Source organism: Rhea pennata, chromosome 2, assembly GCF_028389875.1.
Source record: "Rhea pennata isolate bPtePen1 chromosome 2, bPtePen1.pri, whole genome shotgun sequence".
NCBI lineage: Eukaryota > Metazoa > Chordata > Aves > Rheiformes > Rheidae > Rhea > Rhea pennata.
This window is the reverse complement of record NC_084664.1, coordinates 49,118,797-49,137,680: the sequence shown is the minus strand read 5'-3', so window position 1 is coordinate 49,137,680 and position 18,884 is coordinate 49,118,797. Positions and strand designations below refer to the sequence as shown.

At 48.5% G+C, this 18,884-nt stretch overlaps 2 protein-coding genes across 7 annotated transcripts in view; one reads left to right on the top strand and one right to left on the bottom strand.

The window, feature by feature from the left end:
• The first annotated feature begins 1,620 nt into the window (after window positions 1-1,620).
• TGM4 (transglutaminase 4) lies at window positions 1,621-12,015 on the top strand. Its single transcript, XM_062568483.1, has 14 exons — window positions 1,621-1,660; window positions 2,531-2,749; window positions 2,907-3,013; window positions 3,343-3,472; window positions 3,905-4,023; window positions 5,477-5,584; window positions 6,103-6,277; window positions 6,845-6,983; window positions 7,247-7,350; window positions 8,522-8,773; window positions 9,470-9,826; window positions 11,038-11,207; window positions 11,370-11,506; window positions 11,874-12,015. The coding sequence occupies exons 1-14, from the start codon at window positions 1,621-1,623 to the stop codon at window positions 12,013-12,015; spliced, it is 2,199 nt and encodes a 732-aa protein (XP_062424467.1).
• Window positions 12,016-13,252: 1,237 nt separating this feature from the next.
• Window positions 13,253-18,884, bottom strand: part of ZDHHC3 (zinc finger DHHC-type palmitoyltransferase 3) — a 37,182-nt gene continuing 31,550 nt past the window's right edge. For 3 of the 6 annotated variants that reach the window (XM_062569451.1, XM_062569452.1, XM_062569453.1), the window contains exon 7: window positions 13,253-15,145. In XM_062569451.1, the coding sequence (XP_062425435.1) occupies window positions 14,903-15,145 (243 nt within the window). In that variant the 3' untranslated portion in view covers window positions 13,253-14,902. The remainder of the gene's footprint in view (window positions 15,146-18,884) is intronic. The other 3 variants (XR_009957609.1, XR_009957610.1, XR_009957611.1) reach the window with 3 other exon arrangements.

Genomic DNA, 18,884 nt, shown 5'->3' with positions numbered 1-18,884 from the left:
TTCGCTATTCTTCAGGGTCTGACTATGTGCTGAGGGAGTTGTAGTCATTTTTTTTTCATGGGAACTTCCTTTCACTAAACACCACCCCTTGGCATTAGACCTGCTCACACCTCATAGCTGGAGACAGATAAAAAGGGCAGCTGCCTTCCTTCTTCACGCTCAGCAGCAAGCAGCAGCACTGACAGCACGGACGCTTCAGGTCAAACACCAGCAAGAAACATGAGCCAAGCCGGTGAGTTTTTAATGGTCAATACGACTTAGCGATAGCGTGCGGTAGATTTGCAGCCTGGCAGCAAGGACTGGCAAGCTGCAGGCTTTCCCATCACGCTGAGTGCCACGGATGGGACCTTGAAGAAATGTGGTTCGGTGCCACTGGGGAATAGCTCCTTCCTGGGGGCGGCCTTGTTCTAGATGTGGACGTTGTGGTTTTGTTGGGCTGGTAAACCAACCTGAAAAATGCAGCCTGATTTTCATCATTTTTCATCCTGCAGAAAGTTGGCTCCCTCAGTGATTGGAGGGAGTCACTCCAGATTGTTCACGCTTAGAAAAGTTGTTCTGTGTCAAGCTGAAGAAATTTCTTTCTTTCAGGCTACTTAACTGTGTAGGTTATTGTTCTTTAGCAGCAGCTGATATCACCTGACGAACGCTTCAAAACAAATCAGAATCTGATTTCCTTGGCACTGAGCTCAGCCCGTGGTGGCCCTTCCTTCCCTAGCACCAGCAGATCCTGCACCTACCTGCAAAGGTGCTTCAGTTGCCCCCGGTGCAGCCCCCAAAGCGCGATGGCTAGCGGCGCCCGTGGGGGTCAACCCGACCATAGGGCACCCAAACCTGCCGGCATGGCGTAGCCACGAGGCTGCCCCGCGTTCCCACGGCCCTTCGTCCCTGGGGCACTTTGCAGCCCGGCTCCAAAGCCGGGGAGCCCGTGAGGTTAAGTGGCATCTGAAAAACCTTTTGCAGCGGTTCACAAGTGCAAAACTCCCACAGGAGGCTGGTTAATGACTGCTGTGATATTATTCGGGGCCCATATTTGAGGGGAAGCGTGTGGAATCCTCCATACCCTGAAGAGTCCCATCTCCCGGCCCTCTGGCGCTCCTGGGATGTTGGGGGTCTCAGCAGTTCGGGGGACCTGAGTTTCCGCACGTCTGGTTCAATTCCACCTTGACTGCACGTGCCGCATTTTGAAAGGAGCAATTAAAGCTACCATTAATTATCATTTGCTAATTATTAAGGAAGTGAGATAACAGGGTAATAAAATCCCAACAGCCAGGACTGTTTTCTGGGCTGCCCCGGGCTAGCAGCAGGCCGCCTGGGAGCACCGTTGCTGAATGTTGTTACAACCACCGCAGTTGCTGCTATTATTATTATTATTTTAATACCGGTGACAGTGAGGCTCTGCCTGCTGCCGGCTGGCAGGGCGAGAGGGCAGCCGACGGCCAGCGGGCGCCGATCTGCAACCCGGCGAAATCCCGGCCGGCTGTTTGCTGAGCAAACAGCTCCGTAGGCAGGTGGGCGGCAGAGAGGGCGAAGGCAGAAATCCTTGCACCGCAGCCACCGCTCGCCCCACGGGCTCCCGCCGGCTGCCCCGTGCCTCCGTGACCAGGGGCTCCACGGCCAGGGATGAGGTGTGTTCGACCCCAGCTGGTTGCCCCTCATCGTGGTAAGGGCTCGTAACTCATCCCTTTCTGCAGGGACAGGGGTGGTCAGGGCAGTACTTTTTGCAACCACTTGTCTACTGTATGGGGTTCTGTGTGTGTGTGTGTGTGTGTGTATGTGTATACACACATATGTGCATATGTGTTTGTGTATATATATAGCCTTTTCTGTAGCAGTTTATGCATGCACACACACACGTGCACACATACGTGGTGCCCGCCGTCAAAGAAAGCAAGAGGAAGATAGTGCATTTTCACAGGGATGAAGTAGGAGAGGGTTCCTGTAGATGCCCACTTCACAGCTGCAAGGGAAACGCTTGCATTCATGCTTTTACACCGAGGCAAATTTTACTTTGTGGTAAAGCAGCTCCTGTGTGTCGCAGAAGAGCTGTTTGTGGCTGTTGCCTCCTTCACAGCATGTTCATGGGACGCTGGCATAAAGTCATCGCTGCCTCCTCTGGCCCCAGGCCAAGCTCTGGGCAAGGACCCACACACTCCAGGTGTTGCTCTAACCAGTACCCATATTTCAGATTAACAAGCCCAGAGGAATTAAAAATACCTGCTTGATCTGTGCCCATGGAGTTTGGGTGTTGATCATTTCCATTCCCATCAGGTTTCTCAAAGGCCACGGTGTTGGAGGATCATTTCTGCCCAACTTGGCCTCCTCCACCGGCACCTGGACCATAACATCAGGTGCTCAGTGCTGAGGGCAGGAGCAGAGAGGTCATTGCTAGTTGTGTTACACCACCCTTTGCTTGTTGAGATGCTTGACGTGGTGTCTTATGAGATTGCCGGACACACACAGACATTTTTGTGACCCATAAAGCTCCATTAAACAGACTAAAACTGTCTTTACTGCACAATTTCACGTCAAGCCTTTCTCTCTTTCTCCTTCTCTGCCACTGGCTTTCTAGGGACCCCGCTGAATGTCACAGGGGTTGATTTCCTCAAAAGCCAGAACACGCGCCTGCACCACACCGATGCGTACGACAACCAAAGCCTGGTGGTGAGGCGCGGGCAGGACTTCTGGCTGAAGCTGACCTTTGACAGGGACCTGAGTGCCACCGACAAGGTGAAGCTGCAGTTCAGCATTGGTAAGTCACTCGCCCGCAGCGAGGGGATGCTGGGCAAAGCAGTGTTTTGGGTGCACAAGGTAGCACCTCGCTGCCCGTCTGCTCGCTCTGGCCGTTAGATGTTGCGGCGCTGTCAGCTCACGTGGCTCCCTTGAGTTTTTTGTCGACTTTGTTTCAGGGGATAAGCCGATGAAGACCCTGGGGACCCTGATGTCCCTGAACCTGAGGAGTTTGAAGGACTACAACGGGTGGCGTACCACCATCATCACGTCCTCCAACAAAGAGGTAGAGCCCGTGGACGGACGTGCTGCTCCCACACGGATCAAAGCAGGGGGAAATAGCACTGTCTCCACTGGGACTGGCAGAACAAGTTCTCATGTTTCAGTCCTGCTGTCCTGATTATTTTCCATGAGCAGCATTATCCTATTTGATTCATTGCTCTGCCACTGCATACCCAAGAGCTGCCCCATCCTTGGCCCTTTTCCCCTCTCCCCGCGGCACTGACCGCAGGGGTTATGAGCATCAGCACTTGTGCCAGCCTCACATGGGCTTGCTTGTGCTGTGCCTCTTGCTATCGTGAAGGATCTGCCATCCCCACCTTGTCTTCTCCCTAGTGCCTGGTGGCTGTGACCAGTCCGGCCAATGCAATTGTAGGAAAATACTGCCTGAAGGTGATGACGGGGTTGAAAGCTTACAAGCCTGAAAATGATGCTGTCTACCTTTTGTTCAACCCTTGGTGTCAAGGTAAGGAGAAGGATCTAGCAATCGTGGATTATAATTACTGTTACTGGAGACCATGCTGAGGGGAACTTTTCCTCACATTTTTCATCTTCTCTTTTCCTGGTACAACTCTTCTCCCTAAAACACTGCAAGTGCTGTCCTCGTGGAGCCAGCAGTAAGGTGGCAAGAGCAACGAGCTCCAATTCTCTGCAGTACACATAGTCCGCTCTACATAAACGGTTATTCAAAATGAAGCATTTTTCTACTATAAAACAGTAATCTTACAGGTACAAAATAAGGAGTAGTCTTATAGGTGACTCTTCTACAATAGGAAGAAAAGTATAAGTGTTGGTATGGTCATTATCTGATGTGAATGTCACCAGCCACCAGCTCCCACCATTTTACTTGCCAAGGAAAGTGTGACAATCAAGTAACATCTCATGTTTTTTTCTCCAGCGGATACTGTGTTCATGGCCGGCGACGCTGAGAAAAATGAATACGTGCTCAACGACACGGGATACATCTACGTTGGCTCAGCAGACTACATACATGCGAGACCCTGGAATTTTGGGCAGGTAAAACATTACCATGTCTGCATTATCACTGTTATTTGCTCTTAGGCATTCGTTAAATGAATCAGACTGATGAACAGTTTAAGCTCAGGAGAAACCCAAAGCACTTGAATAATCCTACCAGTTTCACTGGGAAGGCTCACCTGCTTAGAGTAATCCATGTACTTAAGTGTTTCCCTTAGCCATAGCTTGAGACTAGACTTAATGATACATTTATAATTGCATCATGAGACCCTCTTGAAGGGTGTGGAAATGAGGAACAGGGCATTTCTAGCTAAAAAGCATCCCTTAAGGAATCCTCTCTTCCCTAATGCTGCTGATTATTGATTGCAGCAAAGCAATTGCCATTAACAGGTAAGGAGCTTTGGAGAGTGATAGCAAACAAAAGTCTGATTCTCTACCTCTTGCATCATTATCAGAAAAAATAGAGGGAAAAGCACTATTAGAGGTTGTTGGTCTCTACTTAGTACCTTCGCTACCAGTTTGGTGAACGACACAACCTGTCTTTCCTCTCCAAAAGGTCATTCCTTCATGATCTCTCTGGAATGACTTCAGCAGAGTGGAATGGGAAGCCCATTGGGGCTAGAGATAAGAGGTGGATGCCGAAGCAGGTCTAATGGCACCCGTAGAAACCACAGAGGAGCACAAACAGAGCACCCAGCAAACTATCTAGACAGACTTGGAAAATGCTGGGGGATGGGGAAATGTTGCCATTTCAGATTTCTCTTTTCTTTTGTTTTGTAAGTCTGTGTTTTCAAGCTGCAAGATAAAGCAAAGTCCCACAGAGGTCCCCATGCTAACACCTTTTTTACACCTTTAATGCCTTTTCCACAATGTGGTAAAAGGGCACTGTACGTAGGGCTGTTCCCATCCTAATATTTATTCAGCTCTTGAGCAATGAGAATTATGTTGATATTCTCTCAGTCTTCATGACCCAGGATGTTTGACGAGTCTATGAATTGAGCCTGAGGGAGCTTTATCTGAAATTGCTAACGAGGAATCTCCTGCTGTAACAATCTGCATTTCTGTCCCTTTTTTCCTCAGGGTGTATGTTGTACCTATGTCAATAGACTGGATACCTCTGGGTCTCTTAAGTTTTCATTATTCATGTGAGTAATCTGCGAGACTTCAGGGAGATGACGTAGGTAATTTAGGACAACTCACAGAAGTAAAGAGTGTTGGGTCAGGTTCCAGCTATGCTTGCAAGACACGTGACATGATGTCTTGCACAGTTTTCCTCCAAGGTAGTTTTTCACCTAAGACCATCCTAAAAGAGAACAGCCTTGGAAAGGCCCAGAGGCTAGAGAGCTAGGTTCATTCAGTGTCATAAAGCAGGTTTAGAAGTTAGGAGTAGTCAGATAGTTTCTTCCAAGTACCTAAATAGATGTCATAGTCTTGGAGCAAATTATATTTTAGAGCAGTGAGTAAAAATGTCTCCATTTTTCCTCGAAAACAGTTTGAGCAATTCATCTTGGATGCCTGCATGTATCTGCTGGACCAAAGCAAACTCAAGCCAAATGCAAGAAGGGATCCTGTTGTTGTGTCCAGAGCCATGTCTGCTTTGGTATGGCTCCACTGGGGAAGTGCTCTGCCACTCCAGCTTTCCCTCCTCCTTCTTATTTGTTCTTCTCTCCTTGGAGCTTTGAACACCATTTTGGGGCGAATCTGCAATGGGTTCCTTTGGGAAACTGCAAGAGAAGAGCCAGAGGAAATTTTGGGCAGAGGGGAGGGACAAGCGAAATAAAGCATCTCCCCAGCTCACAGCCCTGAGAGCTGCCCTGCTCCAGGCAGCCCGCGGGTAGGACCAGCACAAGGGCTGCATTTCAGGAGGGAGGCAGCTGCTCTCTGCCACAGGACCCCTTCTGGGGCAGTGGGGTTTAGGATGCAAAATGCAGCCTGCGCTTTACTGCCCTGAGCAGCGGTGCCAACTCCGCCCTGGCTCTCGCAGGGCAGCTGGCGTGGGCGGCCCCACCAGCGGCTGCAGCGCTGGAGCACATGGAAGGGGGGGACCTCAGGGTTTAAGCCCCGTTTAACCTCGTCCCTGAACGTGTCTCCTCTGCGTGTGCATGTCCCACACCACAGGTCAACGCCAACGATGACAGAGGGGTCTTGATCGGGAACTGGTCAGGGATGTACACCAGCGGGACCTCCCCTCTGACGTGGATCGGGAGTGTCTCAATTTTGCAGCAATATTACAAAACGAAGCAGTCAGTGCGTTATGGTCAGTGTTGGGTCTTCTCAGGAGTCCTCACTACAGGTAAGCAGTAAATTACCCCTTGTAATTATCCTCATTCCTGTGCCAGTAAATCCAATTACCTTATCCTCCCCGAGCACTGGGGTGGCAGGGAAGTCCCTGCATGCCCTTTCGGCATGATGTTTTGATTACAGGACTGGAGCATCTCTCAGATGAGAAGAGGCTGAGAGGGCTGAGACTGTTCAGCCTGGAGAAGAGAAAGCTCAGGGGGAACTTATCAATGTGTATGAATATCTGATGTGGGGGAAGGTAAAGACGATGGAGCCAGACTTTCACTAGTGGTGCCCAGTGGCAGGACAGGACGCAATGGGCACAAACTGAAATCCCAGACGGGTCCATTTGGATGTAAAAAACTTTTTTACAGTAAGGGTGACTGACCACAGGACCAGGTTACCCAGAGAGGTTGTGGAGTCTCCATCCTGGTGGATACTCCAAAGCTATCTGGACATGGCCCTGGGCAACCTGCACAAGATGACTTTGCTTGAGCAGAGAGGTTGGATGAAATGATCTCCAGAGGTGCCTTCCAGCCTCAGCAGCACTGTGAGTCCATGTTTTGTCTGTCTCTCACAGTCATGCGCTGCTTGGGGATCCCAGCCCGGAGCGTGAGTAACTTTGACTCAGCACACGACACGCAGGAAGACCTGAGAGTTGACATTTACCTGAATGAAAATGGAGAACAGTTGAACAACCTGTCATTCGACTCCGTCTGGTAATTGCCAAAGAGGGCTAACACTGGCCAGCCTTCCTGCATCGCACCATGCACACTGCTTGTGCTTTTGAGGATTTCCCTGCTACTTGGGGTTCGCTGCCCCGGAGAGACAGAAATCCTGGGGTTTTCTGGACTCCAATCTCCATTAAACCAGCTCTTTAGGAGGATAAAGCACAGGTGTGTAGGTTGGAGGTGTATATTACACCATCATGAGCCAGTAATCCTTTTTTTTTCCTTTCCTTTGCAACCCTAAACACACCCAGGAACTTCCATGTGTGGAATGATGTATGGATGAAACGGCCGGACTTGCCAGCAGGGTTCGATGGCTGGCAGACGATTGATTCAACCCCTCAGGAGCGAAGTCAAGGTAGGACCTGCCCAGAAAGGCTCTTCTGTGACACCTGGAGGAGGGAGGGACATTTCACGTGAAAATTAGGGTCCCTGGTCAGCAAAGCCCAGATCTACCCAGTGCCTCTGCAAGCACGTGGGCAGTGCCGTCCACCAAACAAATCAGGGGATGGAGGAAACATTTCTTGCCAGGCAGAAAACTGACCCTGCAGGACACTGTGAGGACGTGAACACCATTTCAAAGCTGGAAATCAGAGCTAATTTCTGTCCCCCACCATCCCCTGATTTGTTTGGTGAAGTTAATCATGGGCAAGATCCTGTCCCTGTCCCTCAGTTTCCCTGTCCATCATTACTACTCAGAGAGCAGAGTTAAGACATAAGGATTCACAGAGGGAAAATATTTTGAGGGCCCCAAACATTGCATGCAACTGATGAGCAAAGATTTTACTTCTTGTTTTTTGCTTTATTGTCTAGTGGTCACAGAGACGCATCTCAGTGCAGTGCCAGGCACTGTGTTGCAGCCTGGGAGGAGGGATTCTGGGGCCTGAGCAAGGCCCATCCATTGCCTGACTGACCCACAGCCTGCACAAAGCCAAGGTGTAAGAAGTGCAGCAGCACCATTAAGCACTGCAGGGACTCTTACCTAGGGCTCTAGACAACCCTACAGAGAGGAGCTGCAGCATTCCTGCATAATGACACTTTCGGTAAAGCTTTCCCAAGGAGGTCATGAGCTTGTCCATCTCTGAATGAGAGGAAGTCCTGCCAAAATTGGCCACTACCCTCCCTGCACAGATAGGGGGAATCTAGAAGCAGGAAGGGGAGCACAACTCTCAGAAGGTCAGATACTGCCAAGAGGTCAGCTCAGGTGCCCAGACTCAATGGACCCCCTCACAGGGCTGTGACTTTCAAACCCTAATATGATTATAGGGAGAAAAAACACATAAAGGCTACCATGAGACCTTTGCAGAATATATCTTTGATACAAACACAGTTGGTCATGCAAAAAAACAACAAACAGCTAGTGTAGAAATCAGACCTTTTGGAGTTCGTAGCTATATTGAAGAAGTACTAACAGTCAACTACAATGGCAACAAGTTCCTGCTTCGGGGGAGAGGGACTGGTGCGTGGAATAACATTTGGAGGCTCTGCTCACCTTTGGAAAAGTGCATGACACTCAATACGCTTTCTAGGTGTTTTCCGGTGTGGGCCATCTCCGCTGAAGGCCGTCCGAGAAGGGGACGTGTATTTGAACTTCGACTGCAAGTTTGTGTATGCGGAAGTGAATGCCGACACAGTCTACTGGTATGTGAAGAAGGTGAATGGCAAGGAGAAGTACGTCAAAATTGCTGTGAATACCAGCGCTGTTGGCAAGAACATCAGCACGAAAGCTGTGGGGCAGAACAGACGGGAAGACATCACCGCGCAGTACAAGTACCCTGAAGGTGACTGCCCCCCTCCTGTAAAATAGTGCCAAAGAGGAGACCCTTGGCCACGTAGGTCATCCCACAGCATGTTATTCCCAGGATGAAAGTGCAAGGGCAGCTGCAATGGCAATGGCAAGTGCCAGCGTAAGGCCTGGGGGAGGCAACTTTGTTCGTGGGTACCTTCAAGCCTGCAGTGACACCCATGGGCTGCTTAACAGGGAGATGTGCGAGCAAGGCTGCAGGTAGCAAAAGAAATGGGCCAAGCAACAAACCTAGTGTGGTCTGACTCACGGTTGCTTCGTTTATTTCCTTTTAGTCTTTCTAATCCTCAGACCACATTAGGAAAGAAAAACAAAAAACAAAAATACCCCATTCTCTCCATGGTTCTCCCTGCCTCAGACCCAGACGTGATGTGCTAGAGTATTAGACCCTTCCCAGCGAGGAGTGGGACATTTGCAGGCTAGAAAGCTTAAGAGTGTCCATCCTCTAAAAGTGTCTGCTTCAGGCAGTTCCTCCAGACCTTCATCAGTCCAAAAAGCTGCAGTTAGCTCCAGTGGTAGTGTAAAACTACCTGAGTCTCTGGAGCTGAGACAAGGAGGCAACTGGGGCCCCAGCATCTTCTCTGGGCAGCAGCAGCAGGATAAATAAAGGGAAGGTGGCTCTGGGTGAGGAGACTGAGCTACAGCTGATAACCCAGGTTTTTCCTTCATCCAGGCTCACCAGACGAAAGGAAGTCCATGCGGACAGCTTCCTCTTTCATCTCAAGAAATGGATCTGGTGCACGCTACGCTTCAGCCATCGTCCCCAGAGCTAGGATCCCAGAGGATGTGCACATCAGGTCTAGTGACCAGGATGAGGTGTCCCCCAAGCCTGAGGTCCAGCTTGAGATAACTAGCAAAAATCCTTTGTATCCCGGTAATCCCATTGAGCTGGACATCGTAGTGAAGACCTCTGCTTCCAAGAGCCAGACCATCAATCTTGCAGCCTCCTGCCATCTGCAGTCCTATACTGGGAAAATTAAGGCCAGTCTTGTATCTATCAAGGAGACCATCAAGCTTGAAGGCAAATCTGGTAGGCACAGAGATCTCAGCTATGTTCTGTAGACTATTTATTGTGACAATCTTTGATTTTCCTAAAGCCAAGGTGTGATGGCTCCACTGTAGGTCAGTCCATGGCTCTGTAAACCAGAAAGAGAAGAAATTGCCTACTTGTTACTCATCGCTCTTGTGACTGCATTTGAGAGTCTTAGTCATCGAGTGGGATCCCCGTACTGTGGCAGAGATCTAAACAGGGAAACAGCCCCTGCCCCTGCAGCAATTTCCGAGAGATGGCTAGAAATACCTCTCTTTGATGTGATAGACATTTTCACTGTGTGGGTGAGGTGTGCCTGTGTGTCTCGCTCCTGGGTACCATGCACAGCATGGCCCTACAAGCCTCGCATAAGCCTAAGTGCATCACAGATGGAACCACAGCCTCGAGGTGTGGATCGTCTGTATCGGTCGGATCCTTCACAGGATTTAGACGGGCTGAAAATGTCAGCCTTTTCTTTCCTGGTCTTGCTGCGCTTTTGTTGATGAGCTGATTGCAGTTTTGGTGACTCTGTTATTTTTGCAAAATCGAATTCTTTACCCCCAAAATTCCAGCCTGCAGGCTGTCAGTGTAGCTGATGCCTAGAGCTGTTTGCTGTGCATCTCTGAGCTACCCTGGTTGCATTTCTGATCCCCGACACTATGGCTGAAGTTTGCTAAACGAGAGAATGGCGAGTGATGACTAATTAGCAGCACTTGTGCATTCCAAGAAGGAGTCACTCATGCAAAAAAATTCTTGCTGCTGCTGGTTTCTGAGTGTTTTCACACACATACTGTGGCTGTCAAAATGCAGCAGGATAGGACGCAAGGGTAGCTGCATGCATTTGGAGATAAGAAAATCTAAAGTGAAAGACAAGCAGCTAATTTCTCAGCAGTACTCACTGTCTTCCGGCCACTGCCTTAGAGAAACCTCAGGGGAAATGCACTTGAATGCATGCACACAGATGTTTCTCAGCCACCTTGGGGGCAGCCGGGGATGAGGATGGGCTAAGCCAGGCTGTGGAGATGCCACACACAATGCAGACCTGGTGCTCGGTGGGGAGACAGCGCAGGCCCAGCTGGCCCTTTGCTGAGGTGGTGGCCCCTCATCCCACATCCCACTGGCACTGCAGGCATTTGCCAGCAGAGCCAGCTTTGCTGCCCAGTTCCTTGGTGTGAGATAGACCTGCGCTGTCACATTTTCTCTCCCTGCAGAGACAGAGGCTCCTCTGAAAATTGCAGCTGACAAGTACATGGAGAAGCTGGCCTCAGTGGGAGATGAAGATCTCCTCAAAGTCTTTGCCATCGCCGAGATTGAGGGAACGGATCAAAAACTCACCAAGGAGATGACACTGACCTTCCAGTACCCCCCCATCACTGCTGAGGTGAGGCACTGTCCAGCTAGGCTCCTCCAGGATAAGGGTGGAAAGTCCCATGACCTTTAATGCCAAAGTTTCCCTTTTACACAAAACAGCAGCAGGTCCAGCACGGATGGTCTTTGTTGCCTCCCTGAGCCCCAGCGTTCGTGTCTGCTTCTTTCTTGCCAGATGCCAGAAACTGCAAAAGTGAACCAGGAGTTCAGCTGTGCCTTCATCTTCAAGAACACGCTGAGCATCCCCCTGCAGGACTGCAAGCTGATTGTGGAGGGCCTGGGCATGTTTAAGATGACATCATTTGACGAAGGGTGAGGCAAAATTTTGAGTAATCCTAGGTCCTGTATTAAATTAGCACGCATCTTACAAGCGCGGCAGAACCATACTTTTTAAATCCCCCTTGAAGAAAAGAAGTGTTTCAGCAGCACAGGCCGAGCTTGGGAGCTCTTTCCCTGGAGAGCGCTGGGACCATCTGCCAGCTGCAGGGCGCCCAGTGGGGTTGAATCGCACTTGGGTTACAGGATGAGGGGAAACACCAGCACCAGACAGACTTGATGGCTATTTCTCTAAGGGAAATGATTAGAAAGCATTGAAATGATGACATGAAATGACTGAAATGACAAAGTGAAATGATTAGACGGTCATGCTGAGACTATTTGGTTTTTCTCTTCTTATTAGGGACATTCAGCCTGGTGGGATCTTCAAGTCTAAAATAATCTGCACCCCAAAGAGAACAGGCGAGAAGAAAATAGTCGCCACGCTGACCTCAGTCCAGGTCAATGGGATATCCGTGGAGAAGGCCATCACCATCACCGAGTAGGATAGGTGCTCAGCGGGCTGTAAATGGTGACTTGCTAAGCGCATATCACAGCTGTACGCCACTGGCACTTTTTGCCTCCTTGACTACTGGTTAACAGTTTCTAAAAGGAAAAAAATCTCATTAAGTGAAGGGAGTGTAAGTGACTTAAAGGGCATAGCTGCTTTGATTGCAGTTAATGATGATTTAATAAAGACTGTTAAAATCGATGGTGTGATTTCGCCGTATGCTATCATCATTGCCCTGGGCCGGGCAGCAGGGCTGGCAGCGCGCGCCGGGGCTGGCTTGTCCTTGCAAGGCCAGTGCCAGATTTGTGTGGGTTTGGTCAGTGACGGGCCAGCAATGCCCAGGCAGTGTTTTGGGGCTGGCGGCGCCGTGGTCCTGCCACGTGCAAGAGGCCACCCTGGGACCCGGCCAGGCTGCAGTGCCACCGCGCAGAGCCCTCACCTCCTCCTGCATGGATCCATGTTGTAGCTCAGAGGCGTGTTGAACAAATCCCAACTGAGCCATCCCCTCTCCTTCTCAGCCAGCTGATGACTGTGTAGCATCTGCTTTTTTCTTTTTTCTTTTTTTTTTTCTTTAGACAGCAAAAAGAGCAAATCTGGAATAGTTTTCCCAAACACCATTTTTCATACCTCTTCCTTCCTTATCACCCCAGTTTTTTTTTTTTTTTTTTGGGGGGGGGGGGAGGGAAGGGAATATTTAGAAGAAGTAGCACCTCTAACATCATTATCAGTCCTTTCCTGGAAAGCATGAGTTAACACCAAAAAATATGGATCATTTCTACCTTCCCCATCCCACCCTGATGGTTGCAAGAGGAAGGCGACCACAGTGCATTTCAGGAGCGCTTCTGGCAATAGCTACGTGTGGCGCGTTGCACCGGGCATGCAGCGTCGGGCAGGAAACACCAGCTGTGCACAGCTGGGTCACCCACAGCTTCACCCCGCTGCCCTGGAGCACCGTGCTCACATCTCCACCGAGCATCGGCTGAAGACAGCTCCACGCTGTGGGATCACCGTGACGGCCATCGGCAGTCAGATGCCAGGGTTTACACTTCCCTCCCCGCAGCCGCCACGGCTCAGCCACCCTGACACCCCTCGGTCCCCGCAAGGCCACCTCCTCCCACGGCACGGCGATCCCGGGACCAGGGACACCCTCCCTCCACGCAGGGCGGGCGCTGGGCCACGCACGTAGCGACCGCCGGGGAGAGAGGAGGAGCAGCCGGTTCTTAGGGGATGGACGCATTAATTCTTTAATAAGTACAGTAGCAACTGGAGGCATCAAATGAGTTGTTACAAGTAGCAAAATATATATATATATATTTGTGAGAGATGTAAATTCTTTACTTGCATAGAAAAGCTGCTTTAAAAGACACCGGATATAAAGCTCAGGAGCAGTTTCCACACCCGTCACACCGCTCTCCACCGTCAAAACGCCGCGCCGCCGCCGCGAGCGGATCGCGAGCCGGTTTCAGCAGACCCCGTGTCCGGAAAGCTCTGCGGTTCCTCCGTGGGGAGCGCGCCGCGGCGGGGCGGAGCGAGGTGCTCGCCCGGAGTCCCGTCCCGCGCCAGCCAGGCACCACATGCGCCCGTCGTCGTGCGCCGGCCTTCCCGGCGATCCGCAGCTCTGTCGGCAACGAGAAAAGTCGTAGCAGCAACCGAGTGATCTGGTCCGAAGACTAAGGCACCATTTAACAAGGGGCAGCGACCTAGGAATAAAGCCCTTTTTTGCATCCCATGAAGAACAGTGCAATTTCAGGCTTTTTGCGGAGCTCCACTGAGACGCAGCAGAGCAGGAGACAGCCCGGGGGCTGCGCGGTCCTCGGGGGAGAGGAGGAAGGGGTGGGAAGGAGGCGACCGACAGCCGGTTCGCTGGACCTGAGAAGTCACCAAGTGAGCAGGGTGACCCAGCTGGGACCGGGGGACGCCAGGGCAGGGGGCTGGGCTCGGTTCACCGCAGCTCTGCACAGGGTACAGGGACGCGGCCCTTGTGTCTCTCGCTTTGGCTGCGATTTCCCCGTGGAGCGGAGAGCCTGTTTCTTCACGGCAATTGAAATCACAACCTACAAGTTCTGCTGGGGAAAAAACAAACAAAAAAACAATCAAAAAAAAAAAAAAAATCTCTTTGCTCTCAAGAAGTCAACTTGCTTCCTGACAGCAGCTTTTGGAAATGGGTTTCTGAGCAACCCCAGATTCTAGGTGCCGGATTCCCACCAGCGAGGAGCTGCTCCCCAGTCAAGGCAGTCGGCATTCACCACGAGCTACCTGCAAATTTAGCTTAAGGAAACCCTGAATAACGTCAAACACTCAGTAGATAAGTCTGCCAAGAAGAAAAAAAATAAATAAATAAAATCTAAATTAAGCCACTTAGGGAGACAGTGAGCACCTCTGGAGGCAGAGCATCTCCCCCTCTCTGACCGCACATGCGGCCCAGGGGCTGGCGTAGAGCAGCTGCCTCCTTTCGGGGTCACAGCGAAGCCAGGGGCCTCCCGTACCAGCGGTCACCGGCTGCGAAGGAAGCGCAGCCAAAATTGCCCTCCGAAAGGTTACAAGAACAGAAGAGAAAGAGGGATTTTGTGATTGCACCTTTCTGGCTGCTGGAACCAATCTGTCCAACGATTACGAACCTTCCTTCGAGGCCAAGCAAGAAAAGCTCAAGAAAGCAACTGACAGGAGGAGGGAAAGGAGCTCATGGATCCCATCAGCTCTCAAGCTTTCTCTGCAGATTTGCATTGCTTCTGCTAGTGTTGTACCTGGCTTCCGGATAAATACTCCTGATTTTTTTTTTTTCACCAAAAGTCCATTTAAAAAATCCCCTCAGTCTTCAGCACAAAGAGTTATTAAAAAAAAAGAAATTAAAGCCTCTTTTGACGTCTTGGAAGATGTTTTGCTCATTCACGTAACACTTGGACTGCAACGTCTTGAGCTAGAAATTGCTCAATTTCTTCTTGGCTCATAATTGCAGATGCAGGGGCTGCTGCTGCTGCCTCAGGCGACGGTGGGTTTTTACAGTCCAGATTTGAAAAAGGACTGAACCAACCCAAGGAGAAAGCACCGCCAAAAGCCACTTTCATTCCTTCCCAGCCGCTGATCTTCTCCCAAGTTGGCTTCTGATTTTTAAGACGCTCAATACCCTGCAAGAAGAGAAGAGTTTGGGGTTGTTTCACATTTAAAGCAGGTGTTTGTGCAGCAACCGCTGCAGCACATGCAGAACGACGTCTCTATAGCTGGGCCGTCGTTCAAGTTTTAGTTAGCGATGAAGAAATAAATCCTGTTTTACTGTTCCATCTCCAAATTTAATAACCGCCCTGAAAACATGACAAAATTCAGGGACAACCTGAAACTGAATGCAGTTATTTCAGTATGAATTCCTATTGATTTTTATGGCAAAAGATGGCTGCTAAAAAGCCATCTCCTTTGAAATGCGGCTCTCTTTTCCTGATGCTTTCCGCAACCCTCCAATGAGTAACAAGGTTTGATGCCACCTTAAAATTTCACCTTATTTGCTCGTTTTTACAGTAGCTTAGATACAAGCAAAATACTGCAATGTTTTCCACTCACACTGCCTTACTGTAGCCATACGTAGTCTTGTCGCTAGAAGCTGATGTAAGAGCAAGTTTAGTTCGCACCAATTAAGAGCGAATACTGAAGAAGAAAAACTCTATTTCCATCTCTTAAACACAAATCAAAACGCAAGCTTGATACTCACTGGCGTGTGAAAAAATAAATCTATACAGACTGAAGTACAGGCCTCAGAGTGGGACCCATCGTTCTCTCTCTTCTAAGAGGCCTTGGTCAGTCAATATTCTGATATAGTCTGTCTCTAAGAACATCCCCTTATTAAAACAAACATTTTATTTCAAATATCAGGTCCCTTGAATTTTGGCAGTGACTGTTTTCTGGCAGTCTCCTCCAATAAGAAACACAGGACTAAGAACCTTTTCAAGGTTACTGCTTCTTGAAACAGGGCACAATTCTTTTTATGCACATCTTCGGCACCATATAGGAGAGGAGTCCAGTCTACAGGCGAGTATTATGCACTCAGAGTAATACAAGAGACAATGTAGAAACTGTTCTTAATAAAGCAGAGATACTGGATCAAAGTTTTGAGAAACCTTAGAAAAGGAAATACCAGCATGTTCAGCTAAAACCATTTAAAACAGCAGTTTTACATACGCTTATGTTCCAGTTCTGCAGATTTTCTCTAATCATCCACAAATCATTTCAAAACTTTGCAAGGAAAAATGGCTATGTGCAGGATCTCAGCAGCACCCTAATTGCACTCATAGCAGGCCTTACAAATAACACAATATTTTAAAGTAACAACAATTTGGTTTTGCAAGTGAGCATAAGCAGGCCCAAGAGGGAAAAACAAACAAACAAACAAAAAAACCCCACTATAAGCAGAGGAATTAAATGCAAGGCTTTTGTGAACTTCATTCATGCCGCATTTCTCATACTGACTCTGGAGAAATACAACAGTGAATTCAGAGAACGAGAAATTATGTAACATCAAAACTCAAATCTACAAGGTTGGAGATTTGGAGAAAAATTCAGCCCCTGAAGCACAAGCGACGTCGAGCACAGGGCGGGCTGCTGCTGTGCCAGTCCCAAGCTTGTGGGCGCACAGTTCTGCCAACAGCTCAGCCAACACGGCCATCTAAATGTCAAATAAAAATCTTTAACGTTTCTGGGCAGCAATCTTGCTCTTCCCTCCCAAAACCCAGTGTTGTTCACTTTGCTCTCAACAGTCATCTGCCAACCTAGGCGATAAGCAAGGTCAACAGGAGGCTGTGTTAATGCCAGATTAGAGTTTGCCCCATCCAGTCCAATCAACCGCACTTTCTCTCTCCTGCCCTGACCTCACTAATCCCTTTAGTGTGCGTATTCAAAGCAAGCAGAACTCTCGCAAAATTGAAACCTGTCCTAATTTTGTCTATTTGCCCCATGGGCAGCAAGGTCTTAGCGGGATTATGGAAAAAGGAGAAAAGGGAAAAAAAAAAAAAAAAAAAAAAAAAAAGGGAAGGAAAGGAAATATTTCCACGGTATCTAAGTTTAATTAGTGCTGCAAAACTACAGATAAATACAGACCAATGGAGGGAAAGAAAAGAAAACATAGTAATCAGTAATTTAATGTTTTACTTCAAATGTTCCCAAAAAATCTGGAGTCAACAAAATTGTAAGTAGTTTTGCTTTTAAAAAAATAAGCAGGAAAGAAAAAATGCAGAACTGCATGTAATGTTGCAGACATCACATTGCTGTTTAAAGAAACTTTTTTAGTATTTCCCAAGTACCTTCTCCCACTACTTTAGAAAGTGAGAAGGCTCTATTTCAAATCAAAATACATCTGTTTCTCTTCCCCATCATGTAGCTATTTCAACTCAGGGAAAAAAAAAAAAAAAGTTCTTTATTGTTCCAAACTACTTAATTTCTGAATAAACACTCAAAGAGAAAAAATGTACATGCAGAAATAAATACCGGACGCATCCATTTCAGTAAGAGGAGAAACTCTGCCAATGCAGGGATGGCAGGATAAGGTTCACCCTTGCTATCACAGGGATGTTTGAGGAGATACCAGAATAGACCCTTGCCCCGTTTCGCACGCTCCTTCCCTTGGTACCTGCTCCTGTGCACTGTCAGGAAGAGGAGGCTGAGCTGGCTGGTCCGACCCAGGAGAGGTGATCTGCCGGACATTAGAATCTCGCACGTTAGAAGAAATATAAGAGGTGCTTTTAATACACTTCAAACCCCAAGGCAAAGAGCAAAGGGAACAAGAAGGTATTGTCACGATTTGTAAATTAAGGTTAAGACACAAAGTATTGCTTACTATCCAAAACAGTGATGAAGGCACACCTTGACAGGAGACGCTCCTGGCCCTGCAGGGCGCAGGAGTTCCTTGAATTCATTCCTGCTTAAGCACAGCTTAACTGTTCAGAAAAGAAAGATATGAACTACCACTTCAATGCAGAACTTGTCACACCTACGCCAAATTGTTCCAACAGCAAACAGCCACCAGTTAATCACCTTAACTCCAGTCTGAAGTTTGTCTAGCTTCAGCTTCCAGATTTACCTGCCACAACGAACGGGCAAAGCGGTGTTTGCCACAAAGGCGCTCTGCCCGTGGCCAAGTTGGCCCTTCCGTTTCTCTTGGCCATGCTAAAACCGAACAAGCACCTGAAATAAGATAATCCTGTTCAAGAAGAGACTTTTCTTAACGAAAATCAGTAAATCTGTCCCTAACACATTAATGCTGACCCACATCTGGTGTCATTATTATTGCATCAAATTGCACCACCAGGTTGGTTGGTGTAAGCAAAATGAAGAAGGTCAGACAACCAAGACACACACAGGCAAACAAATGACAGAAAGCAACGGGTATTTCTGTAAAGCTGTGATGACAGTGTTTAAAACCAAAAGAGTTTGGCTGAAAGTATGAACTATATAACACCATTTAGCAACTTGAATTCACTAGAGACAAGAAAAACTGAATAATATTTTATCCACAACAGTCTGAATATCAGAGCAATGCAACCAATCTTCCCCCAAAACATATCGGCAATAAGGGTAACTAAAATAAAGCAAAATGGGAACTTGTATCAGTGGAATTCCACTATCAAAATCATTTTCAAAGTTGTGAAACATATGGAGAGATCCACTTGTTTGTTTCTTGTCTAGGTGGGTAAAGTCAAAAAAAGAAAAAAAATGATGTGACTTGATTTTGTGTCACAACTGTTTTAGGGCCAGATGCTCCACTAGGTCAAGTTACCACCTTCATATGCCCTGCCAGCTAAACTCATACTGTCCAAAGATCTAGCCCTTCACTGTTAAGCTAGTACCATAATCTGAAGAAAACCAGATCATACACATTAAAAT